Source organism: Coregonus lavaretus (assembly GCF_964263955.1).
Source record: "Coregonus lavaretus genome assembly, chromosome: 25".
NCBI lineage: Eukaryota > Metazoa > Chordata > Actinopteri > Salmoniformes > Salmonidae > Coregonus > Coregonus lavaretus.
Window position 1 is genome coordinate 20,194,204 of NC_140012.1, and position 24,165 is coordinate 20,218,368.

A 24,165-nucleotide genomic window follows, 5' to 3' on the forward strand; every position below is an offset into this window, starting at 1 on the left:
TCTTGACAAAGAGAGTCAAAAAACTAAATCATTCTGGGTTGGCCTCTGCTTTGTTTTAATTGAACATTCCATCTGACTCTTTTGCTCATTCATCTCTCTCTATCCCTCTCTCGTTATCTCTCTCTTTCTTTCTCTGAATTGTGACAGCACCTGTGCTTTGATGTCTTGTGTTCTTTGAAAGAAGGCAGCACAGCGTATAGGAGGAGAGGAGAGGGGAGGAGAGAAGGATAGACAGGATAGATGAGCAGACAGACACATATTTAAAAGACAGATTAATTGGTTTGCTTTCTAGTTATTAGTTGTTACAACCGTCTGGTTTCTAGGTCTGTTATCTAGTAGTCATGGTGTCCAGAATAGCACAGTTATGTCCAACATCTACTTTATCAGCCCTCAATACCACCAGGCATCATTCAGCTCAGTTAGGAATGAATCAGTTAGCAAGGTATTCTTTAAAGCCAGAGAGAAGCGACTGTAGCTATGGATTAAACACAGCTCTTAGCTGAACCATTTATGGACTACAAACTTTAGCTGGAAAAGTTACCATGACTTTTTATGCTATGCAAGTTTTGGTTTTTAAGTACCATTCTAGCAAATTAACCTTTTAAAGTGTATTGAACTCCAGCATACTGAACATACTGTACCTCTCTGGTCTAAGACTGAATGGAATGGAGTCACTTTATCCCTGACTCATCCAACAAGTTGTCATAGATAGTCATCACCTGGTAGACAGAGAGAGAGAGGAAGAAAGAGAGAGAGACAGAAACTAGACAGAGAGAGAGAGACTAGACACAGAGAGAGAGACTATACACAGAGAGAGAGACCAAATACGAGAGAGAGAGAGAGAGAGAGAGAGAGAGAGAGAGAGAGAGAGAGAGAGAGAGAGAGAGAGAGAGAGAGAGAGAGAGAGAGAGAGAGAGAGAGAGAGAGAGAGAGAGAGAGAGAGAGAGAGAGAGAGAGAGGCAAAGGACAAAGATGGAAGAAAACAGGGAACAAACAGTTCTGCCGCTCTGACAAACTCTCACTGGGTGGAAGCCATGCCAGTCAGTGACTTCTGAGCTAAAATAGATTTCTAGATAATGTGGTTGGTCTCTGCCGCCTTTGACAAACCTGTCAGGATTACTACAAAAGACCTGGAACACATCTAGGATTATATTTATTATTAGCTCACCAGGGTAGACACCAGGGTAGACAACACACACCCCGTCTCCCCAATCCTGAGGCCTGATGTCCAAAACCGTTAAGCAGCAGCATTAGCCTCAACTTCCCCACCTCTTCACTTCCTCTCTTCCTCCACTCCTTGTCTTCCACTCCTTCTCTCAGTTCATTCGAAAAGCTGTTTGCTTAATTCATTCACTTTTTTTTCTTACATCCTTTTCTGCAAACACAGAGTTTATTTTTAGTTAGCCGAACTTTGCAGTGCGTCAGGGTTGCTAGGTAATGATCGGGTGAATGACGTGAGTTGGGATGAGAGATGTTATGTTCTGGAGCCATGCCCTGGTACACACACACACACACACACACACATATACACACACACACGCCTCGTCGCTCTCTGACCCCACAAATGGCTGGACATGGTGACAATGGGGGGGCGGTCAGATTACACACACGCACACACACACACACACACAATGTACTGTACTGACTGATGCTTAGGTTCACAGCTGAAGGCTCTGTTACAGTGTGCTATGCTGTGTACCCTCCACTTATGACTCATAAGTGACTGAATGACTTACTGTATAACTCATGGCTGAAATGAGTGATTGCACACAAGAACATATGCTATGGCATTGAGCTGAGCTCAGTTTTCCTGTGTGTTATTGCTACTCGGCTGCATTCTGCTATGATTGGAGTTTGAGCATCGCTACTGTGTATACAGTGTATACTGATGGGATTTCTCTGCTCTACTGTGTCTGTGTCTCTTTAGCATGTAACAGAATATATACATTATATATCTGCCATCTCAACCTAATTATCTTTCTGCTTTGTTTGTTGCTGTGGTGCTTCTCCTCTTTTCCTCCCTTTCTCTTGCTCTTTAACTCGTCCTTTTCTATCTCTCTTTCTATCTCTCTTTCTATCTCTCTTTCTATCTCTCTCTCTCTATCTCTCTTTCTATCTCTCTTTCTATCTCTCTTTCTATCTCTCTCTATCTCTCTTTCTATCTCTCTTTCTATCTCTCTTTCTATATCTCTTTCTATCTCTCTCTCTCTCTCTCTCTTTCTATCTCTCTTTCTATCTCTCTTTCTATCTTTCTTTCTATCTCTCTTTCTATCTCTCTTTCTTTCTATCTCTCTTTCTATCTCTCTTTCTATCTCTCTTTCTCACCCTTTCCTTTCTCCCTCTCTATCACCCTCTCTTCCTGCGGTAAAACATCACACACTTCCACTTCAGGAAGTGCCCACGACAGAGGACTTGCATGTCCAGTTGAGCCTTATTCAACTGCCTATAGGGTCAGGGGTATGTACTGTACTGCAATGTGCTCCTACCTCCTCCCTCTCTCTCACCCTCCCTCTCTCTCTCTCCCACTCAGGCTCCCCCTGTCTCTCTACCCTCCACCACCCCTCTGCACGATGCCACGGCAGTTGAGACTAACCAGGTTGACAGTGTGTGTGTTCAGTGTGTGTGTGTTCAGTTGGCGTGTGTGTTCACTGTCAGGCGGTTGATCAGTAGTTGGTTGTTTTTATGTCGGAAAGCAGAGTCCTCTCAGACGTCTCTCTCTCTTCAGGTCCACTGGTTCCTTCCTTTAGCCTCGAGGTGCAAATAAACAAGCACACTAGAAACCTGCCAAGAGTAGCCAAGCTAAAGTTACAGCACTACAGTAGAAACATCCCTAAAGAGTGCACTGTGTTAAGTCTCTCTGTTTTATCTGGCTAGAGGGGAGAGGATGTGGGTTTAGACTGAGGAGAAGCTTCAGTGCAGTCAGTTAGAACTAACAGGACAAAATTTTACGAAGGCTAAAAAAGAGGATATAGCTAACCCTGGGAGTGGGAGTTTGAGGAGAGTCTGCTCTGTTTGGTCTGTAATAATTAACCCTGTAGCTAACCCGTCACTGTGTGGACGTGCCTCCCTGTCCTGTGCAGTCTCTGTATTTGTATCTGTTTATGTGTAATGGAGGTGGTTCGGTGAACATGATGACTTGTGTTAGCACCCAGAGCTAATGCTTAGGCTTTAGCGCATTGGGCTAACACAGTCTCGAGTCATGCAGGCAGCCGATCGAAACCTGGTTGTCACATCTGCACATGTGGCCAGAAAAGCAGCTGTGTCTGGAGACACTACTAGAGACTACTAGAGGCCTTGTCAGTGACATTCCATCAACACTCACACATACACACTTACCCCTCCAAAGCACACTCATACATTTCTCCATTCACACCTTTAGAGTGGCCTAATTGAGATTCTCTTTTGAGAACCTGTCCCTCCCTCCCTCCCTCCCTCCCTCCCTCCCTCCCTCCCTCCCTCTCCCTAGCGTCTGCCTAAATTGGCCTGCCCATTTGTAAACAAGCCATTTTATACCCGTCTTCTATTTATGTGCTCCTGAACTACTCCCATTGGAATACTGTTCCCGCTCCTTGTTCCTTCTTCTAACTTTGTTGTTTTCAAATTAAATGCCACCTTGGAGAAGCTATTGATAAGGAATGGAAGAGCGCTGCTATGCGTAGTTGCCTACAGTATGTTAAAATAATCAAGATGGATGATAGTCCCATATAGCTCAGTTGGTAGAGCATGGTGTTTGCAACGCCAGGGTTGTGGGTTCGTTTCCCACGGGGGGCCAGTATGAAAAAATATATAAATAATTATGCACTCACTAACTGTAAGTCGCTCTGGATAAGAGCATCTGCTAAAATGACTAAAAAAATAAAATAAAATAAATGATCAAATCAACCAAAGGGCTACAACTTAGCTCGGTCAATTCAATACATTTATTTGTTCATTCATTCATTAGTAGATCAGTACATTCTGTTCCGGACTTGTGCTCATCCGTAAAAGTCCAGAGTTTTAGTGTGTCCAGCTGGTGGTTTTAAAGGCTGTGAACAGCAGAATGAGTATCAGCAACAGAATGACTATTAGCCTATAAATACGGCTGCTCCTGTGAGAGACAGATCAATAGCATAGCAGAGCAGAAGCAGAGCAGAGCTTAATCTGATTCTAACAGTCATATTTAACACTTATCACATCACTGGAGCCTGGGCTGCAAACACTCAGAGTATCAGACTTACTGCCAACTCAGAACAATACAGATGCAGCAACCAGCCCTGAACAATAAGGCCTGAGACCCATTTGAGACCAGTCATCTGAAATGAGGCGCAACTATCACTAAGCCCCAGGTAAACTGGCTAGTTAGCTTATGGATAGGCAGCTTAGGGTTGAATCTTACACTGTATCTCAAATGGTCACCTTACGATTCAACCTCATTCCTCTGCCCCAGAAAGGAGATATGGGAGTCAGGTTGGTCCCTTGGTCACGGACATGGTACCGAGCAAGACCCCGGCTGTGGTCCTGGCTACACCCACATAGGCAGCCCTGTCTAGGGTCCCTTCCATACAGGCCCTACTGGGCTGTCCCTCTCTCTACAGTGGTCTCAGGGGTCCAGGAGACTCAGATGGGCCCCTGGCCTAGTGCTGGGCCCGCCGTGAGTACCACACACACAATGAATATCTCATACACAAATATGCAGAGTACCACACACACCCAGGCACTGCGTGCCTAACTCCGTCACGCTAGAGAAAAGAAGCAGTACCTGCCCCTCCTCCCCCTCCCTCACTCCATCAAGGACGAGGGGTGGGGGTGACTGGGTACCCACAATGCTTTGTGTGCCCACCGTGACTTGAAAGAAATTTACTACCAGCCCAAACCACCAAGTAGCCCTTCCCCCTACCCCTCTCCACTCTCCCCTCCTCTCTGGCCTACTCAATTGTAAATGGTGACGGGAAGTGTGGAGTCTGGATATCCACAATGCTTTGTGCTGAGCCTCTGCTGAGCTTGTCCAATCACAGCTGTTTTATGTTTGTTGTTCACTGAGGGAAGAGTCCACCGCTGTGTTGACCAATAGATAGAATTTGTGTTAACTTCTGACCTGCTATGTTTCTTGTATTTGAGACCACTGTTTCCCTGTTGTGGTTTTTAGCTGTGTGTGCTGTGGATTAATTATGTTATTAGTTTATGGTGTGTTTTTAGTAGATGATGCAATGCTCCCATTGGTTTCTACTGTACATAACCTATTCTCTTATTCACCTGTTACTCAGATCCTGCTGAAGATCTTCCTCAGAGGAATGAACTGTTAAACAACAAGCATTAACTCGCTCATTTTAAACCAATGGGAGACATTGCAGTTAGATCCTCTATATATCCTTTGTCTGAATGGTCAGCACTGTTTTCACCCTGTTATTATAAGTCCTATCCTCTCTCTTAGTCAGAGGTTTAGCTGGAAAATCCCCAGGCAGATGAGTATGGAAATCACAAGTAGAGAAATGATTAGTTTTGTGGCCATTACAGCCGCAAGTATTGGCCTAAGGCAGATTGGCTGGCTAGTTCAGACACACACACCTAGAGATGGAGAAAGTAATTTGTGAGCTTTGATGAGTGAAATGGAGATTTGGGTCTTTAGGCACTTCTCAGTTTATTCACTCAGTAGCTATAGAAAACAGACTCACTGTGCATATCTTAATAACTACTGACTAAACCTGCTTTAGTCTGGATACTGGTCTTAGAGATAGAGAGATGGAGAGAGACAAAAAAAGGTAGAGAGAGAGAGAGAGAGAGAGAGAGAGAGAGAGAGAGGGAGAGAGAGAGAGAGAGAGAGAGAGAGAGAGAGAGAGAGAGAGAGAGAGAGAGAGAGAGAGAGAGAGAGAGAGAGAGAGAGAGAGAGAGAGAGAGAGAGAGAGAGAGAGAGAGAGAGAGAGAGAGAGAGAGAGAGAGAGAGAGACAAAGGACAAAGATGGAAGAAAACAGGGAACAAACAGTTCTGCCGCTCTGACAAACTCTGACTGGGTGGATGATTTGTATTTTGTATTAGACCACACTGAAGGTTGTGTGTGTGTGTGCGCATGTGTGTGTGTGCTAGTGTATATGTCCTTCCTTTCCAGTGCCTGTGTGTGTGTGTGCTCCTGCCTGTGTGTCTCTGTGCGCGCCTGTGTGCGTGTCTCTCCCGTTTGTGTGTGTGTGTGTATCAGACCACACTGTGGAATGCATGTGTTTACGGGGCCTAGATGGGCATGGGGTGAACCAGACATACCCATCCCTGACGGGTATAAATAGCACTGTTTATCGTCACAGAGTGATCACCCTCTCCGTGTACAGTCGCTGTACCGCTCCACGTCTTTTGGTCTATCGGAGGAAAACAGTCTGAAACAGACGATCTGTCACTATAATATCACTAATATTATGGCATCTTCTGTAATGGTGCTGGTACCCTAGATACCAGATATGAGTTGTGAGATATACAATTTGGACAGTCAATTTGGAGATGCAATTTGCAAAAATACAATTTGATCCAAGGGTGGTCCGTGTGACGTTGTCTGAGTGTGTGTGTGTGTCGGTGTCTGTGTGTATGTGCTTAGACCTGGGTAAGAGGAACACCTATGTGAGAATGTTGTTCATTAACTACAGCTCAGCGTTCAACATCATAGTGCCCTCCAAGCTCATCACTAAGCTCAGGACCCAGGGACTGAACACCTCCTTTTGCAACTGGTTCCTGGACTTCCTGACGGGAAGCAAGACAAAAGAGCTGGTCGTGGACTACAGGAAACGGAGGGCCGAGCACGCCCCTATCCACACCGACAGGGCTGTAGTGGAGTGGGTCGAGAGCTTCAAGGTCCTCATGTCCACATCACTAAGGATCTATCATGGTCCACACACACCAACACAGTCGTGAAGAAGGCACAAAAACGCCTCTTCCCCCTCAGGAGGCTGAAAAGATTTGGCATGGGCCCTCAGATCCTCAAAAAGGTAAACAGTTGCACCATTGAGAGCATTTTGATTGGCTGCATCACTGCTTGATATGGCAATTACTTGGCATCCGACGGCAAAGCGCTACAGAGGGTATTGCGTACGGCCCAGTACATCACTGGAGCTGAGGTCCCTGCCATTCAGGATCTCTATACTAGGCAGTGTCAGAGGAAGGCCCTAAAAATTGCCAAAGAATACAGCCAAGTCATAGACTATTCTCTCTGCTACCGCACGGCAAGTGGTACCAATGCACCAAGTCTGGAACCAACAGGACCATGAACAGCTTCTTCCCCCAAGCCATAAGACTGCTAAATAGTTAACAAATAGCTACCCGGACTATCTGCATTGACCCCCATTTGCACTAACTCTTTTGACTCATCACATACGCTGCTGTTACTGTTTATTATCTATCCTGTTGCCTAGTCACTTTACCCCTACCCATATCTACATATCTACCTCAATTACCTAGGAGTCCTGCATATCGACTCGGTACTGGTACCCCGTGTATATAGCCAAGTTACTCATTTCTTGTGTTATTATCTTTCTATTATTTTTCTATTTTTCATTTCTGCATTGTTGGGAAGGGCCCGTAAGTAAGCATTTCACTGTTAGCCTACACCTGTTTTTTACAAAGCATGTCACAAATATACTGTTATTCGATTGTGTGTGTGTGTGTGTGTGTGTGTGTGTATTTCAGTGTGGTCTAAGACATGTTAACTAGTACCCCTGCATGTTAGCTAACAGTGTTTTGACAGAGCTGCCCTCCATGGATGTCTCTCCCTCCTTCTCTGACCTCTTGACATATTGACCTGTGAACTCTGAGGGCAGGGAGACCACACCCTCACCAGCCTGCCTGGCTAAGGGGGAAGTTGCCCTTAGACACAGATCTAGGATCAGCTCACCCTTCACAAATACTAAAGATAAGCATTAGGGGGATGAAGGCAAAACTGATGTTAGATCAGTGTCTAGTGGCAGCTTTATCCTTCTCCGCCTGACTTCCCTATAGGCTATCACCCTCCACTTCACGACTCTATTAATGCCTTTGACAAAATAACCATATTCTGACTTCTATTTGTGTGTGTGTGTGTGTGTTTGTGTGTGTGCGTGCGTGTGCTTGTATGTGTGTGTTTGCGCGTGTGTACGTGTGTGTGTGTGTTTGCGCATGTTTGTGTGTGTGCGTGTGTGTTTGTGTGTGTAGGGAGAAGACTCCAAGTCAGTGTTGGAGGCAGATTTATCCTCGAGGAGTATGGAGGACGTGAACGGCAGCAGAAAGGATGTGTCTGGCTCCCCGAGTGAGACACACACATGCGTACCAGGGTCTCCGTTAGCTGGTAATTGTTGGCTTTTGGCAAAAAAAGCAAGAAAAAAAAAGCAGATAAATAAAATAATTGGCGGCCCAATTGAATAGGAGAAAAACAAAAACAATCCCATTGCAAGATAATGTTTTTTATTCATTGATGGAAATGCCAGTCGATGCTTATCGGTCTATAGGTTAATTTGCATAATTTGGTGTAATTAAATTGCTGCATGTGTATTTTTGTTAGTCGTCATGTATCGTATTTAGCACGTGCACAGCATACACAGCCAATTTTGAGCGGAATATCACCTCAGCACTAGAGCTGCTGCTGGAGTGAAACATGCCCAGTCATTGTACAACAATTCTAAATGCTATCGCATGTTGAAAACAGTTTTGATGGCCACGATTAAAAATAGCTACTATTTTATTTCTCAACTGGTAATTGAAGCGCGCCTCCCATTCACCATTCAAATGCTTAGGCAATGGTAGGCAGGCTATCAGCGTGTCACCTACCACTATGTGAGCTGGAGGCAGTATTCATTTTGAAAACTGATACTTAATTGTTTGAAACATGAACGTAGTTCTTTATATTATGAGGCATGTATTACCTTGCTTCAAAGTAGCCTAGGCAAAATCCGACCATTGAAACGTGGAGGCAATTATTTCATAAAGACTTCCTCATATGCCATTGAAACCAACATTTATCTCATGTTCTGTTGGTTTTCATATCAACTTTCTTTCGTTGACCAGAAGCAAAAGGCACAATCATATTAGCAAACTATCCTAGTTGTTGCATCTTTAGATTCCCCCTCTTTCTATGTTTCTAATGGAGATTTTAATCCAGGGGCGTCAATTGGGAATGGCAGCTACACTATATATACAAAAGTATGTGGACACCCCTTCAAATTAGTGGATTCGGCAATTTCAGCCACACCCGTTGCTGACAGGTGTATAAATCGAGCACATAGCCATGCAATCTCCATTGACAAACATTGATAGTAGAATGGCCTTACGGATGAGCTCAGTGACTTTCAACGTGGCACCGTCATAGAATGCCACCTTTCCAACAAGTCAGTTCGTCAAATTTTTGCCCTGCTAGAGCTGCCCCGGTCAACGTTAAGTACTGTTATTGTGAAGTGGAACATCTAGGAGCAACAACGGCTCAGCCACGAAGTGGTAGACCACACAAACTCACAGAACGGGGCCGCCGAGTTCTGAAGCACGTAGTGTGTAAAAATCGTCTGTCCTCGGTTGCAACACTCACTACAGAGTTCCAAACTGCCTCTGGAAGCAACGTCAGCACAACAAGAACTGTTAGTTGGGAGCTTGATGAAATGGGTTTCCATGGCCGAGCAGCCGCACACAAACCTAAGATCACCATGCGTAATGCCAAGCGTTGGCTGGAATGGTGTAAAGCTCGCAGCCATTGGACTCTGGAGCAGTGGAAACTCGTTCTCTGGAGTGATGAATCACGCTTCACCATCCGGCAGTCCGACGGACTAATCTGGGTTTTGGCGGATGCCAGGAGAAGGCTACCAGCCCCAATGCATAGTGCCAACTGTAAAGTTTGGTGGAAGAGGAATAATGGTCTGGGCCTGTTTTTCATGGTTCGGGCTAGGCCCCTTAGTTCCAGTGAAGGGAAATCTTAATGCTACAGCATACGATGACATTCTAGATGATTCTGTGCTTCCAACTTTGTGGCAACAGTTTGGGGAAGGCCCTTTCTTGTTACAGCATGACAATGCCCCTGTGCACAAAGCGAGGACCATAGAGAAATTGTTTGTCGAGATCGGTGTGGAAGAACTTGACTGGCCCGCACAGAGCCCTGACCTCAACCCCATCGACCACCTTTGGGATGAATTGGAATGCCGACTGCGAGCCAGGCCTAATCGCCCAACATCAGTGCCCAACCTCACTAATGCTCTCCATATTAATGGCCATGATTTTGGAATGAAATGTTCGACGAGCAGGTGTCCACATACTTTGGTCATGTAGTGTAGCTCAACACCAACAATTTATATATGCTTTAATTCTATGAAAATTCCTTACAGGAATTGGAACCGCTCGCATCAGGTGGACTGTTTAGAATGGTGTTTTCCCGCAAATAGATTTTGGCAAATGTTTGAAAATGATGTTTTGTTGGCTGTTTCATTACAGGAGTTGCATGTTCTGTTAAGATGAATAACTATAATGGAAATGTGTTTTCTGTCATTCTGAGCACCGTGGGTGGGTGCACTAATGGGTTAAGCATCCAATGAATATGAGTCCGTTAAATTTCTCAAATGGCCAGTAAATTAAAATCTTCCCGGCCCGCCAGTCCGGCGCCACATTTTCCTAATGGAAACCCTGATGCACACATGCACCCTGATGCGCACACTCACACACACACACACACACATACACACACACACACACACACACACACACACACACATACACACACACACACACACACACACACACACACACACACACACACACACACACACACACACACATTTAATTGCACTTCTACACATGTCAGCATTATTAATTGTATATTCATTTAGCTGTGATTACTTTGTGTTTCCAGAGGATACAGATAAATATGTATTTATGAGGTGAGGCAGTATGCTATACTAATTAGGATGTAGTAAAATAAAACCCTTCACAAATATCCCTACAGATTCCATACAGTTTACTGTATATGTAGATATCATGATATAAAAGTCACCTTGTCCGAGAGAGATTTACATGGTTATCAAAATGTAACGCCACGGTAAGCCTACACGAAACACAGCCCTTATTTGAAGTGTTTCTAAAATCCCCTATGTGAAAAATGAATGGTGGAAAAACAATTGGAACCATTTCCCTGTTTGACTGCTAGGTTTTATGGGTATTATGACACATCCACTGTAGGGCTGTATTCTCCGTTGACAAGTGGGCCACATTGGGTGGGCACATGCCTAGCATTTTTGTCTTACTCACATCCAGTCACACACACACACGCATAAAGCAGCAGCAAACCACACAGCGTCATTCTGCTACAGAGCTATCTTAAGAGACCAAAATTATTCCTGCTGCTGTATCTTCGTCAGTTTTAGTAACTCATTTCACAGACACATATTTCCATATGGAAACATACTACAGGGGAGAACAATTCCCCAACACTAAGATAAATGAAATGTAGCGGTTCGAAGAGTTGTTTAAGCACAGTAACTGGATAGTTAGGGAGAGAGGAGAGAGGAAGAAGGGACAGGATGAATCCAAGAGAGCGAGAGAGAAACAGAGGGAGGGAAGAGATGGAGAGGGTGAGAGAGAGAGTGAGAGAGAGGAAGAAAGTGAGGGAGGGAGGGATACGACACACACCAACTGAGATTAAAGATACATGCGTCCTCTCCATGTCACGCCTTCATCTGGCTGTTGAACATAATATTCCCCCCATGCACACATCTCGTCAGATTAGAGATAGCATGAAATATTGATGTGGTCGAGAACAGTGAGACATCCATATTTAACCTTCTTACTTTAAAGATACCCTTATAACTGGCTCTTCCCCTCCCCCTTCTCTCTCCCTCCCATGTTCCCCCCTAATTTTACTACCTCATCTTTCTCTACCTCTCTCTTTTTTTGTCCATCATCGTTTAACCATTCCCCTTCCTCCTCTCCCTCCCTCCTTCCTCTGTCTCTCCCTCTCTGCTCCCACTTTCCCTCTCCCCCTTCCCCCTCCAGTAGTCCCTATAAACGGTCATGTTGACCTGAAGACCAGTCTGACCCCTCCTCTGATTACCCATACTGCTGCCACCCCCATGCCCGTGCCCAAGCTGCCCGCTGTGGGTGACCCTGCCCTGGGCTACGAGTCCCGACGCGGCAGCAATGTCTCCATGGACCTAACCTCTTACGACAAGTCTCCGGTTAGTATACTGTAGTACTACACTATTACACTATTACACTATCAAACTACTGTGTCCTCCCAGCGGCTGGAACCCATGTATTAGGCTCTTTGCCCTCTCTCTGCCCCTAGAACAACTAAGACTGTAGATATTCAGACTAATCCAGGGATGGGCAACTGGCGGCCCCCCTTTTGAAGGCCCTAGAATCAATTTCCCCCTCATGATGAGTTTTTGTTTTTGTTTTTTGGGGCCCAACCCCCATCAAAGTTGTCCATCCCTGGTCTAACCTGTCTGGATGATATTCAATGTGACAGCTATGATGATTAATGATGATTAATATGACCTGTCATCAGCTTAACTCTCTGGGCACTTACTGATGCCGTAGCCAAACCCACTGTGCCATAGCTACACTTACTGTTGGCAGTTATGACTGATGCCAGCCACATTGGTAACTGGTGCCAGCTATAGTAATGACCACTGAGCATTGAGGATAATCTGATAATTAAGACAAAAACCTGTAGTAACAACATCTAAAGTTCCATATACTGTAGTTTTCCATATACTAAAGTTGCCCAAATGTTACAAAGGTTCCCTAAAAAGGGGATTTGTTCACTTCTTTTTTGTGTTCATACCTTCTCTCTTTCTCTCCCCTCTCCCCCATCCATCTCGCTCTCTCTCCAGACCAGTGCCCGTAGCACCTCCCCTTACGCCCCATGGAGCTCTGCCAGTGGCTGGACCAGCCGTCGATCAAGCTGGAACAGCTTAGGCCGTGCCCCCTCGCTCAAACGAACAAAGCTTCAGTCTGGCGAACGGCGGTCGCTCCTCTCCGGAGAGAGAGGGTCCAGTTCGGAGGATGAGGAGGGGGGAGGAGGGGGGACATCGGAGGGGGACGATGTGTCCCTGTGTCGTACTGACTCCATGTCCCAGTCCCAGCCCAGACACAGGAGGATGGAGTCTGTGGAGACCAGGGGGTCCATAGACCTGGCCCCCGACACACTGCTACAGGTGAACACACACTCACACACACACACCAGGGGATCTAGAGACTGGCCCCCCTAAACACTGCTACATGTGCTCTAATTTTGTTGTGATCATATAGGTAGTCCATTTTAGGAAGTTGTCACTCGATAGAACAGCTTTCTTCAGTGTTTTAAAATGCCTTCAAGTACCTATGAATGACTGTGTTAACCATGTTTGTAAAACTCTAGGTGCCCTACCTGTATCGCTCAGCCAGTATGCACAGCTCCAGACCCCCCTCGCTAGGAGGTCTGAGAGCCCAAGAACACAGTGACTGTAATGGGAAGGGTACTTCGACCCCTGGCGGGGCCCTGGCCCATACACAGCTCTCCCTGGAGGACAACACAGAGGACGACGCGGCAGAGGAGGAGGTGGTTGTGGGTCCTTTTGCCAGGCTGTTACGCTGGCTGGACAGGAAACAGCCAGAGTGGTGTCGACAGAGAGATACCTGGTCCCTGTACATATTACCCCCAGACTCCAGGTTAGACACACACGCACACGCACCCATGCACGCATACACACACATACACTGATGAAAGTGATATAATTACAGAATGTGCTCATCCTTACCCATCTGTGCATGCATGTCTAACAGTACCCTTGCTGTGCCCCAGTTGCAGTGGGCAGTAGGGTTTGTCCTGTTCTAAGGGTGATATTGAGGACACAGGCACTGTGTTGTGTCCATTCTGGCTCTCTACAGAGTCAGGTAGCAGGGTTTGGCCTGTGTTGAGAGTGACAAAGAGGACAAAGACTCTGTGTGGCGTCCGTTTTGGCTCTATACAGAGCCAGACACCTACATGTGCTCAGGAGACAGAAGCATACAAGCTAATAACGTTTCAAAGAAGTCAAAATGGTATAATGGGAGTTCACATCAAAATAAACTCATGTGGACGGTAGCAAACTCTGACAGTCCAAAGATCACAGATGTGTGTGTGTGTGTGTGTGTGTGTGTGTGTGTGTGTGTGTGTGTGTGTGTGTGTGTGTGTGTGTGTGTGTGTGTGTGTGTGTGTGCGCACGCCTGCCTGTCTCCCCGTCTCACCCTAACATGGAGGATCTAGAACAGACAGTCATCATATTGTGGGAGTTAGCATGACATCCCTGGCCCACATGTTGAATGATACATGATGAATACTTTAGCAATGAGAGCTAGCATGCAGAGATGAGAGGAATTAACTCATCCAGTGTGTATAGATAATGATGGGTGTAGTCAGACGTGGAAACACATACTCACACACCCACAGTCTTGTTTAACTAACCTTGTGGGGACACACAATTTATAACCATTCAACATCCTATTTTTTCCCTAACCCCTAAACCTAAATCTTACCGTAACCCTAACCTTAACCCTAAAACTAACCCTAAACCTAATTCTAACCATAACACTAATTCTACCTTAACCCTAAACCCCCTAGAAATAGCATTTGACCTTGTGGGGACTAACAAAATGTCCCCAGTTGGTCAGATATTTGTTTGTTTACTATTCTTGTGGGGACTTCTGGTCCCCACAAGTATAGTTAAACACGTCCACACACACACACACACACACACAAACACATACACACACACACACTGTCTGTCATCGTAATGATAGTTTTACTGAAGATGGAACAGAATACCGATCTAAGGGACACACTATTGTTCCCTTCTGTACATTATGACAGACATGCTCCATCAGAGTGGGTTTGATGCATGGATTCATTATTTTACTCCTCCCTCTATGTCTTCCCTCTTTCTTTACTTGTCTTTTTATCTCCTCTATTCATTTCCCTTCTCCTTTCTTTCCATTTGAAGTTATGGCCGTTTCTTGTCGGTTAATTACCACTTCAGCTGTGGTTCATAATTTAATTACTATGGATGAGGAAAGGGCTTGGATTTAATGTGGATATATCATCCTTATCTTTGAGTGTGCGGCAGGTAGCCTACCAATTAGAGCGTTGGGCCATTAACCGAATGTTCGCTAGTTTGAATCTTCTTTCCTACAAGGCTAAACGTCTGCCTGTGTGCCCTTGAGCAAGGCACTTAACCCTAATTGCTCCAGGGTCGCTGTTGATAATGGCAGACCCACTCTCCGAGGGTGTCTCAGGGGGAGTTGGGAATATGCAAATAACACTTTTCCAGTACATGTAGGAAATAGGACAAATATAAGCACCCACCTATTTATTTCATGTGCAATATGCATAGAATAAAAGGGTGGTTATCTGAATAATGTTATATACACTGTGATGTTGTATTTTGCTCATGCTCAACATCACTCATCATATGTTTTCCAATTATCTTAATGTTTATTCTATGAATGATAAATTGTATGTGTGTGTTGTCCAGGTTTCGGATGGCGTGCAATAAGATAATAACCCACAAGATGTTTGACCACATCGTTCTGGTCATCATCTTCCTCAACTGCATCACCATCGCCATGGAGAGGCCGAGGATAGACCCATACAGCGTGGTGAGTGACCCACACACACACACATCACCTGGCATGCACGCAGACACACACACACAGGTAGACACACACACACACACACACTCACAATATTCACAATATACCTGGCTCTCTTCCTTACCCCATCTGTTATACTGTCCAACCCAAAGCCCTTTGATAATTATAGCTGCAACATCATCCAGCCTTATGCAGAACAGGAATAAACACACTAATTACCACGGTTTGATATTCTCGCTGATGTAGCAAGCACTCCTGTGCCCCGTAATAATTGCTGTCCAGTCTCTGTGGGACTCCAGCTGTAGCGGCCTTGTTTTCTGTCTTTAACACAGATGAGAGCGCGGTTGTGGTAATTGATTCAATTATCTCCCTGCCTGCTGGTCTATTCTGTATGGGGGTAATGCTGGGGAAAATACATGTTTAACTAATGTGGATAAAGCCCTCAAGGTTTATTGTGGGAGGATGAAATGAGTGTGAGGATGAAATGAGGGAGAACAGGAGAAAAAAAGGAAATGACAGGATATCTAGCGGATATCTGAAACACTCACAGACACACACACCCACACCCACACACACACACACACACACACACACACACACACACACACACACACACACACACACACACACACACACACACACACACACACACACACACACACACACACACACACACACACACACACACACACACACACACACACACTTACTCACTCTCTCACATACATGCACAATCACTTTCACATACACAGACTGTCACACATGTACACCCACTTGGCACACACAAACCACACACAACTCTAATCAGGGGAAAACATTAAGATGCACATTTTGTGCTGCAGCTCTAATTCCCAGCACCTGTAATGAGGTGATTATTGAAATTGGATGGAAATGTGTATGGAGATTGGGTTGCCTGGCAGTGACCTCCCCACAGTAGCTAGCAGGCCACACACTCAGTAAGGACACCACACATGCATACGCACACACACACACATATACACACACAGAAAGCGCTGAACAGTGAATATGAGTATAGCTTTAGCCTCGTAGCTGCATTACCTAATGTTATTTTGCCTCCATCTTATTGGCCTGGGTTATTACTGAGTCTGATTGTTTTTTTGCAGGTGTATATATATATTGTTTGTGGTTTAGAATTAATAGGCTTGATTGTGAGTTGCATTCGCTAGAGATGTGTTATTACGAACAAACGCAGTTGAGGTTATTGCTTTTGCTGCATACATACAATTTACTTACTGTAGCCTTCCATAGGCTCTTTTTTGCAATTTCACCTGTCTGTAAAGCAGATGAAGTAAGACCTTGAGCCATTTACTCTGAAGTAGATAACTTATTTGTTTCTAATGAGGCTTGATTGGGAGTTGTGTTTGTTAGAGACTCTCCCACAGTAGATTACTAATAAATACGGTGGAGTTTATTGCTTTTGCTGCATATATACAGTACATACTTCCACAGGAGCTAACAGATGTAGAATCTTAATTTGATCACCCTGTTGTTTCAGGAAATTTCCTGAACAGCAGGAAATATAAACGTAGTGTATTCAAGGCTTAAAAAGGCTTCTAAAGTTTGTAATTTCCACAGACTTGATTTGCCCTAACTAAAAATGTATCAACCCCTACAAAAATTTCCAATAATTATAATCCACTAAATAATTCACATTTCCTGTTGCTGCAGGATTATTTTCCTGCTGTGAGAAACTGGTCAAATTAAGATCCTATATCTGTATTTCACCTGTGCCATTTACACAGCAGTAAATAACAATTAGTTTCTCTTATGCATTTGCAGAAAAATAAATTTCCCTTTTGGTTATAATTACATTTATTGTGGAATGTTTGGTGAATAATTGGTTTAGTGTCTAGAAAGTCGTTCCCCAGCTTGGTACCACGTTTCATAACGTGGATGTCAGGCTTTAATGGTTTAACACCACCGAAAACAACAGTTGCTTAGTTACTGGTCTGTGGTTCATGAAATTAATTAATGGTAGAACAGACATTTATTCAATGCTTCATCTTTAGGAGTTATTATGAGGTTGACTGGCCTGGAAAATAACCAATAATGTCGACACCTGTTTTTTCACAACTGATTGTATATTGAGGCATGCAATATAGGAAAGGAGAGAAGAGGAGAAGGACAAGAAGGAGAGGAGAAAGAAGGAGAGGAGGAGAGGAGATCTAAACTAAACATATGTGGAAGTCAGTTGGTGTCTGTGACAGGAAACAAGCCACATCAGAAGAAAGAGGGAGATGCTTTACTCTCTTTAGGAGCTCTCTGTGTTGGTCACTGTCTTTTGGAATCTCCTCCCTTTCTATTTTTATTTCACTCTCACTCACTGTCAGAATATATTCAGCAAAGTTAATCCTAAACTACTTTAGAGACGACTCCGGCGTGTATTTTTAGTATCTTGTCATTACTCACTTTGCTCTCTCTCTCTCTCCCTCTTTCTCTCTCGCTGTCTCTCTCTCTGTCTCTCTCTCTCTCTCTCTCTCTCTCTCTCTCTCTCTCTCTCTCTGTCTCTCTCTCTCTCTCTCTCTCTCTCTTTCTCTCTCTCTCGCTGTCTCTCTCTCTCTCTCTCTCTCTCTCTCTCTCTCTCTCTCTCTCTCTCTCTCTCTCTCTCTCTCTCTCTCTCTCTCTCTCTCTCTCTCTCTCTCTTTCTCTATTCCCCTGCTCCCTCCATTCACGAGTCTGTTCGTTTATAATGAATGAAAGTATGAAAAACACATGGTCACAGAGGATAGGAATGACCGGTGTCGGCCCCGGATTTCTTAAACAATTTAAACAGGCGTTCCGATGATGTCACCACAAATATTCCCAGAGACTTTAAGAATGTTTTATAACGTTGCGACAGAAGTGGCTTGAGGAGATGTACGGGAGGGCGTGGGAATGAAAGTCCACACACGCACGCACACACACACACACACACACACACACACACACACACACACACACACACACACATGTGGGCTGGTTTTGCAGCGTTTGCATTGAGTGCACCACCACAATACTCATAACTGTGCCAAAAAGGAGTGTGTTTATATAACGTGTGTGTGTGTGTGTGTGTGTGTGTGTGTGTGTGTGTGTATGTTGGGTAAATAAGCAGTCAGTCCGTGGGTCTGTACATTCCAGCTGCACTGCTTGTTTTCTTTCCTGAGCCCTTGTTTAGATTCCCAAACAATTTCTCATTCCCCCCTAACAAAAGGCTTAGTTAATACACTGATCTCTCTCTCTCTCTCTCTCTCTCTCTCTCTCTCTCTCTCTCTCTCTCTCTCTCTCTCTCTCTCTCTCTCTCTCCCCCTCACTCACTCACTCACTCACTCACTCGCTCTCTCTCGCTCTCTCTCTCTATCCCTCTCTCTGTCTTTGTCTCTCTCTCTCTGTCTCCCTCTTTCTTTCTTTCTTTCTTTCTTTCTTTCTTTCTTTCTTTCTTTCTTTCTTTCTTTCTTTCTTTCTTTCTTTCTTTCTTTCTTTCTTTGTCTCTCTCGCTCTCTCTCTCTCACCCTCTTTCTCTCTCTATCTATCAATCAATAAAATGTATTTATAAAGCCCTTTTTACATCAGCAGATGTCACAAAGTGCTTATTCAGAAACCCCAGCCTAAAACCCCAAACAGCAAGCCATGCAGATGTAGAAGCACGGAGGCGAGAGAGAGAGAGAGAGAGAGAGAGAGAGAGAGAGAGAGAGAGAGAGAGAGAGAGAGAGAGAGAGAGAGAGAGAGAGAGAGAGAGAGTCCGAGAGAGAGAGAGAGTCAGAGAGAGCGAGTCAGAGAGAGAGAGTCAGAGTCCAAAACAAAAACAGCAGGTCCGGGACAAGGTAGCACGTACGGTGAACAAGTCAGGGTTCCATAGCAGCAGGCAGAACAGTTGAAACTGGAGCAGCAGCACGACCAGGTGGACTGGGGACAGCCAGGAGTCATCAGGCCAGGTAGTTCTGAGGCATGGTCCTAGGGCTCAGGTCCTCCGGGAGGAGAGGGAGAGCGAGATAAATAATTAAAGGGAGCATACTTAAAATCACACAGGACACCAGATAAGAAAGGAGAATTACACTAAATATAACAGACTGATCCTAGTCCCCCGGCACATAGACTATTGCAGCATAGATACTGAAGGCTGAGACAGAGGGGGTCGGGGGACACTGTGGCCCCCGTCTGATGATACCCCCGGACAGGGCCAACCAGGCAGGATATAACCCCACCCACTTTGCCAAAGCACAGCCCCCACACCACTAGAGGGATATCAACAGACCACCAACTTACTACCCTGAGACAAGGCTGAGTATAGCCCACGAAGATCTCCTCCACCTCACGTGCCCGAGGGGGCGCAAGACCAGACAGGAAGATCACGTCAGTGACTCAACCCACTTAAGTCGAGTATAGCGCAAAAAAGCCTGGCACGATGTGACGCACCCCTCCTAGGGATGGCATGGAAGAGCACTAGTAAGCCAGTGACTCAGTCCCTGTAATAGGGTCAGAGGCAGAGAATCCCAGTGGAGAGAAGGGAGCCGGCCAAGCAGAGACAGCAAGGGCGGTTCGTCATTCCAGTGCCTTGCCGTTCACCTTCACACCCCTAGGCCAGACTACACTCAATCATAGGACCTACTGAAGAGATGAGTCTTCAGTAAAGACTTAAAGGTCGAGACCGTATACATTATTTGTCTTCAAGAAGGCAGTGAGTTGCTAAGCAACAGCTTTTTCTAAAATTTCTGAGAGGAATGGGAGATTCGATATAGGCCGATAGTTTTTAAAAACATTTTCCGGGTCAACGTTTGGCTAGGGAGCCATTTGTTATGTTCAACATAGGAGGGCCAATCACAGGAAGTAGCTATTTCAGTAGTTTAGTTGGAATAGGGTCCAGTATGCAGCTGGGAGTTTAGAGGCCATGACTATTTCTGTGAATGTGTCAAGAGATAACAGGATTAAACAACTTGAGTCTCCATTGATCCTAGGTCCTGGCAGTTCTGTGCAGACTCAGGACAATTGAGCTTTGGAGAAATATGCAGATTCAAAGATGAGTCCGTAATTTTCTTTCTAATGATCATTATCTTTTTGTCGAAGAAGTTCATGAATTCATCACTGCTGAAGTGAAATCCATCCACTCTTGGGGAATGCTGCATTTTAGTTAGCTTTGCAACAGCATCAAAAATAAATGTTGGATTGTTCTTATTGTCCTCAATTAGGTTAGAAAAGTAGGCTGATCGAGCAGGAGTGAGGGCTCTTCGGTATTGCACGGTACTGTCTTTCCAAGGTAGCCGGAAGACTTCCAGTTTGGTGGAGCGCCATTCCCGTTCCAATTTTCTATAAGCTTGCTTCAGGGCTCAGGTATTTTCTTTATACCAGGGAGCAAATTTCTTGTGACAAATGTTTTTAGTTTTTAGGGATGCGACTGCATCTAGGGTATTACGCAAGGTTAAATTGAGATCCTCAGGTAGGTGGCTAACATATTTTTGTACTCCGACGTCCTTGAGTAGGTGGAGGGAGTCTGGAATGGCCTCTAGGAATCTTTGTGTTGTCCGAAAATGTATAGCGCAGCTTTTGATAATCCTTGGTTGGGGTCTGAGTAGATTATTTGTTGAGATTGCAAACATTATAAGATGGTGGTCCGATAGTCCAGGATTATGAGGAAAACATTTAGATCCACTTTATTCCACGGGACAAAACTAGATCCAGGGTATGACTGTGGCAATGTGTAGGTCCGGAGACATGTTGGACAAAACCCTTTTGGAGTTGGTGTGTGGACTTTTCCATGTGAATATTGAAGTCACCAAAACATTTAATATTATTTGCCATGACTACAAGGTCCGATAGGAATTCAGGTAACTCAGTGAGGAACGCTGTATACAGCCCAGGAGGCCTGTGAACAGTAGCTATAAAAAGTGATTGCGTAGGCTGCATAGATTTCATGACTAAAAGCTCAAAAGACAAAAACACATTAATCTTTGTTTTTGTAAATTTAAATTTTCTGTCATGGGCATTCCAAGTGACGCAGCGGTCTAAGGCACTGCATCGCAGTGCTTGATGCGTCACTACAGACCTTGGTCCGATCCCAGGTTGTGTCACAACCGGCCGTGACCGGGAGTCCCATAGGGCGGTGCACAATTGGCCCAGCGTCGTCCGGGTTAGGGGAGGCTTTACTTGGCTCATCGTGCTCTAGCGCGTCCTTGTGGCAGGCCGTGCGCCTGCAGGCTGACTTCGGTCGTCAGTTGAACGGTGTTTCCTCTGACACATTGGTGCAGCTGGCTTCCGGGTTAAGCGGGCGGGTGTTAAGGAGCGCAGTTTGGCGGGTCATGTTTCGGAGGACGCCTTACTCGAGCTTCTTCTCTCCCGAGCCCGTTGCGGAGTTGCAGCGATGAGACAAGATCGTCATTGAAATTGGGAGAAAAAAATGTCACTAGTGTAACCAGGAGGAGAGTACTTATTTAACACAGTAAATTCAGTCAGGTCCATCACATCAAGGTTATGATCAGTGATTAGTTAATTGACTATGACTGCCTTGGAAGTGAGAGATCTAACATTATGTGGTCCTCTGTAGCTCAGCTGGTAGAGCACGGCGCTTGTAACGCCAAGGTAGTGGGTTCGATCCCCGGGACCACCCATACACAAAAAATGTATGCACGCATGACTGTAAGTCGCTTTGGATAAAAGCGTCTGCTAAATGGCATATTATTAAGTAGCCCTATTTTGAGATGTGAGATATCACAATCTCTTTCAATAATGACAGGAATGGAGGAGGTCTTTATTACAGTGAGATAGCTAAGGTGAACACCACCATGTTTAGTTTTCCACAACCTAGATTGAGGCACAGACACTGTCTCAATGGGGATAACTGAGCTGACTATACTGACTGTGCTAGTGGCAGACTCCACTAAGCTTGCAGGCTGGCTAACAGCCTGCTGCCTGGCCTGCACCCTGTCTCATTGTGGAGCTAGAGGAGTTAGAGCCCCGTCTATGTTGATAGATAAGATGAGCGTACCCCTCCAGCTATTATGGAGTCCGTCACTCCTCAGCAGGTTAGGCTTGGTCCTGTTTGTGGGTGGGTCCCAGAAAGAGGACCAATTATCTACAAATTCTATCTTTTGGGAGAGGCAGAAAACAGTTTTCAACCAGCGATTTAGTTGTGAGACTCTGCTATAGAGCTCATCACTCCCCCTAACTGGGAGGGGGCCAGAGACAATTACTCGATGCCGACACATCTTTCTAGCTAATTTACACACTGACGCTATGTTGCGCTTGGTGACCTCTGACTGTCTCATCCTAACATCGTTGGTTCCGACATGGATAACAATATCCCTATACTCTCTACACTCGCCAGTGTTAGCCTTTACGTTGGTAGCCCTGCCCCCTGGTAAACAGTATGAACGCTGGAAGATTATTTTTAAGTCAAATATTGCAGGTAATGGAGTCGCCAATGACTAGGGTTTTCAATTTGTCAGAGCTAATGGTGGGAGGCTTTGGCGGCTCAGACCCCGTAACGGGTGGAGAAGAGACCTGAGAAGGCTCTGCCTTTGACTCCGACTCGCTGCTTAATGGGGAGAACCGGTTGAACGTTTCTATCGGGTGAATGAGCGACACCGGTTGAGCATGCTGACAGCATTTCTTTCCAGAAGCCTTGAGAAAATTGTCCGGCTGTGGGGACTGTGCGGGGGGATGTATACTACTATCTGTACTTACTGGTGGCACCGACGCTGTTTCAACCTCTCCTACACTTAAATTGCCCTTGCCTAATGATTGCATCTGAAGCTGGGCTTGAAACTTGGCTATCCTCACCATAAGGCGATAGTTCTCCTGTATATTATGAGTACAGCGACTGCAATTAAATGGTATAGCGTTAATGTTACTACTTAGATTTTTCGGCTGGTGGAGGTCCTGTAGAACCATGTCCAGATAAAGCGTCCGGGTGAAAAAGTTGAATGAAAAAAGTTGAGCGAGGAAAAAACTAAGACGTTGGTAAATTTGTTAAATGCAGAGTTTTTATTAAATGGTTATTAAAATGAATAAACAACAAGTTTGGCAGGTAGCCAAGTAGCAACAAACAGCACAGCAGCACAGAGACAACGCTGAAGAATGATGTTATGAAAGTTCTAATCAAGTTCCTCGATGATAACCTCTCTATCAATTCAATTCAAAGGGCTTTATTGGCATGGGAAACATATGTTTACATTGCCAAAGCAATTGAAATAGATAATAAACCAAAGTTAAATAAACAATCAAAAATTAACAGTAAACATTACACTCACAAAATTACCAAAGGAATAAAGACATTTCAAATGTCATATTATGGCTATGTACAGTGTTGTAACGATGTGCAAATAGTTAAAGTACAAAAGGGAAAATAAATAAGCATACATCTGGGTTGTATTTACAATGGTGTTTGTTCTTCACTGGTTGCCCTTTTCTTGTGGCAACATGTCACAAATATTGCTGCTGTGATGGCACACTGGTATTTCACCCAATAGATATGGGAGTTTATCAAAATTGGATTTGTTTTCAAATTCTTTGTGGGTCTGTGTAATCTGAGGGAAATATTTGGCTCTAATATGGTCATACATTTGGCAGGAGGTTAGGAAGTGCAGCTCAGTTTCACTTGTGGT

At 44.9% G+C, this 24,165-nt stretch overlaps 1 protein-coding gene across 1 annotated transcript in view; it reads left to right on the forward strand.

Annotated features, from left to right (window-relative positions):
* The window catches only part of cacna1g (calcium channel, voltage-dependent, T type, alpha 1G subunit), a gene marked incomplete at both ends in the record, with an annotated part of 252,992 nt that overhangs the window by 163,635 nt on the left and 65,192 nt on the right, over positions 1 to 24,165 (forward strand). The window contains 6 exon segments of the mRNA XM_084141330.1: positions 2,392 to 2,457; positions 8,144 to 8,237; positions 11,954 to 12,146; positions 12,810 to 13,119; positions 13,323 to 13,612; positions 15,454 to 15,577. Of these exon segments, the coding sequence (XP_083997456.1) occupies positions 2,392 to 2,457; positions 8,144 to 8,237; positions 11,954 to 12,146; positions 12,810 to 13,119; positions 13,323 to 13,612; positions 15,454 to 15,577 (1,077 nt within the window).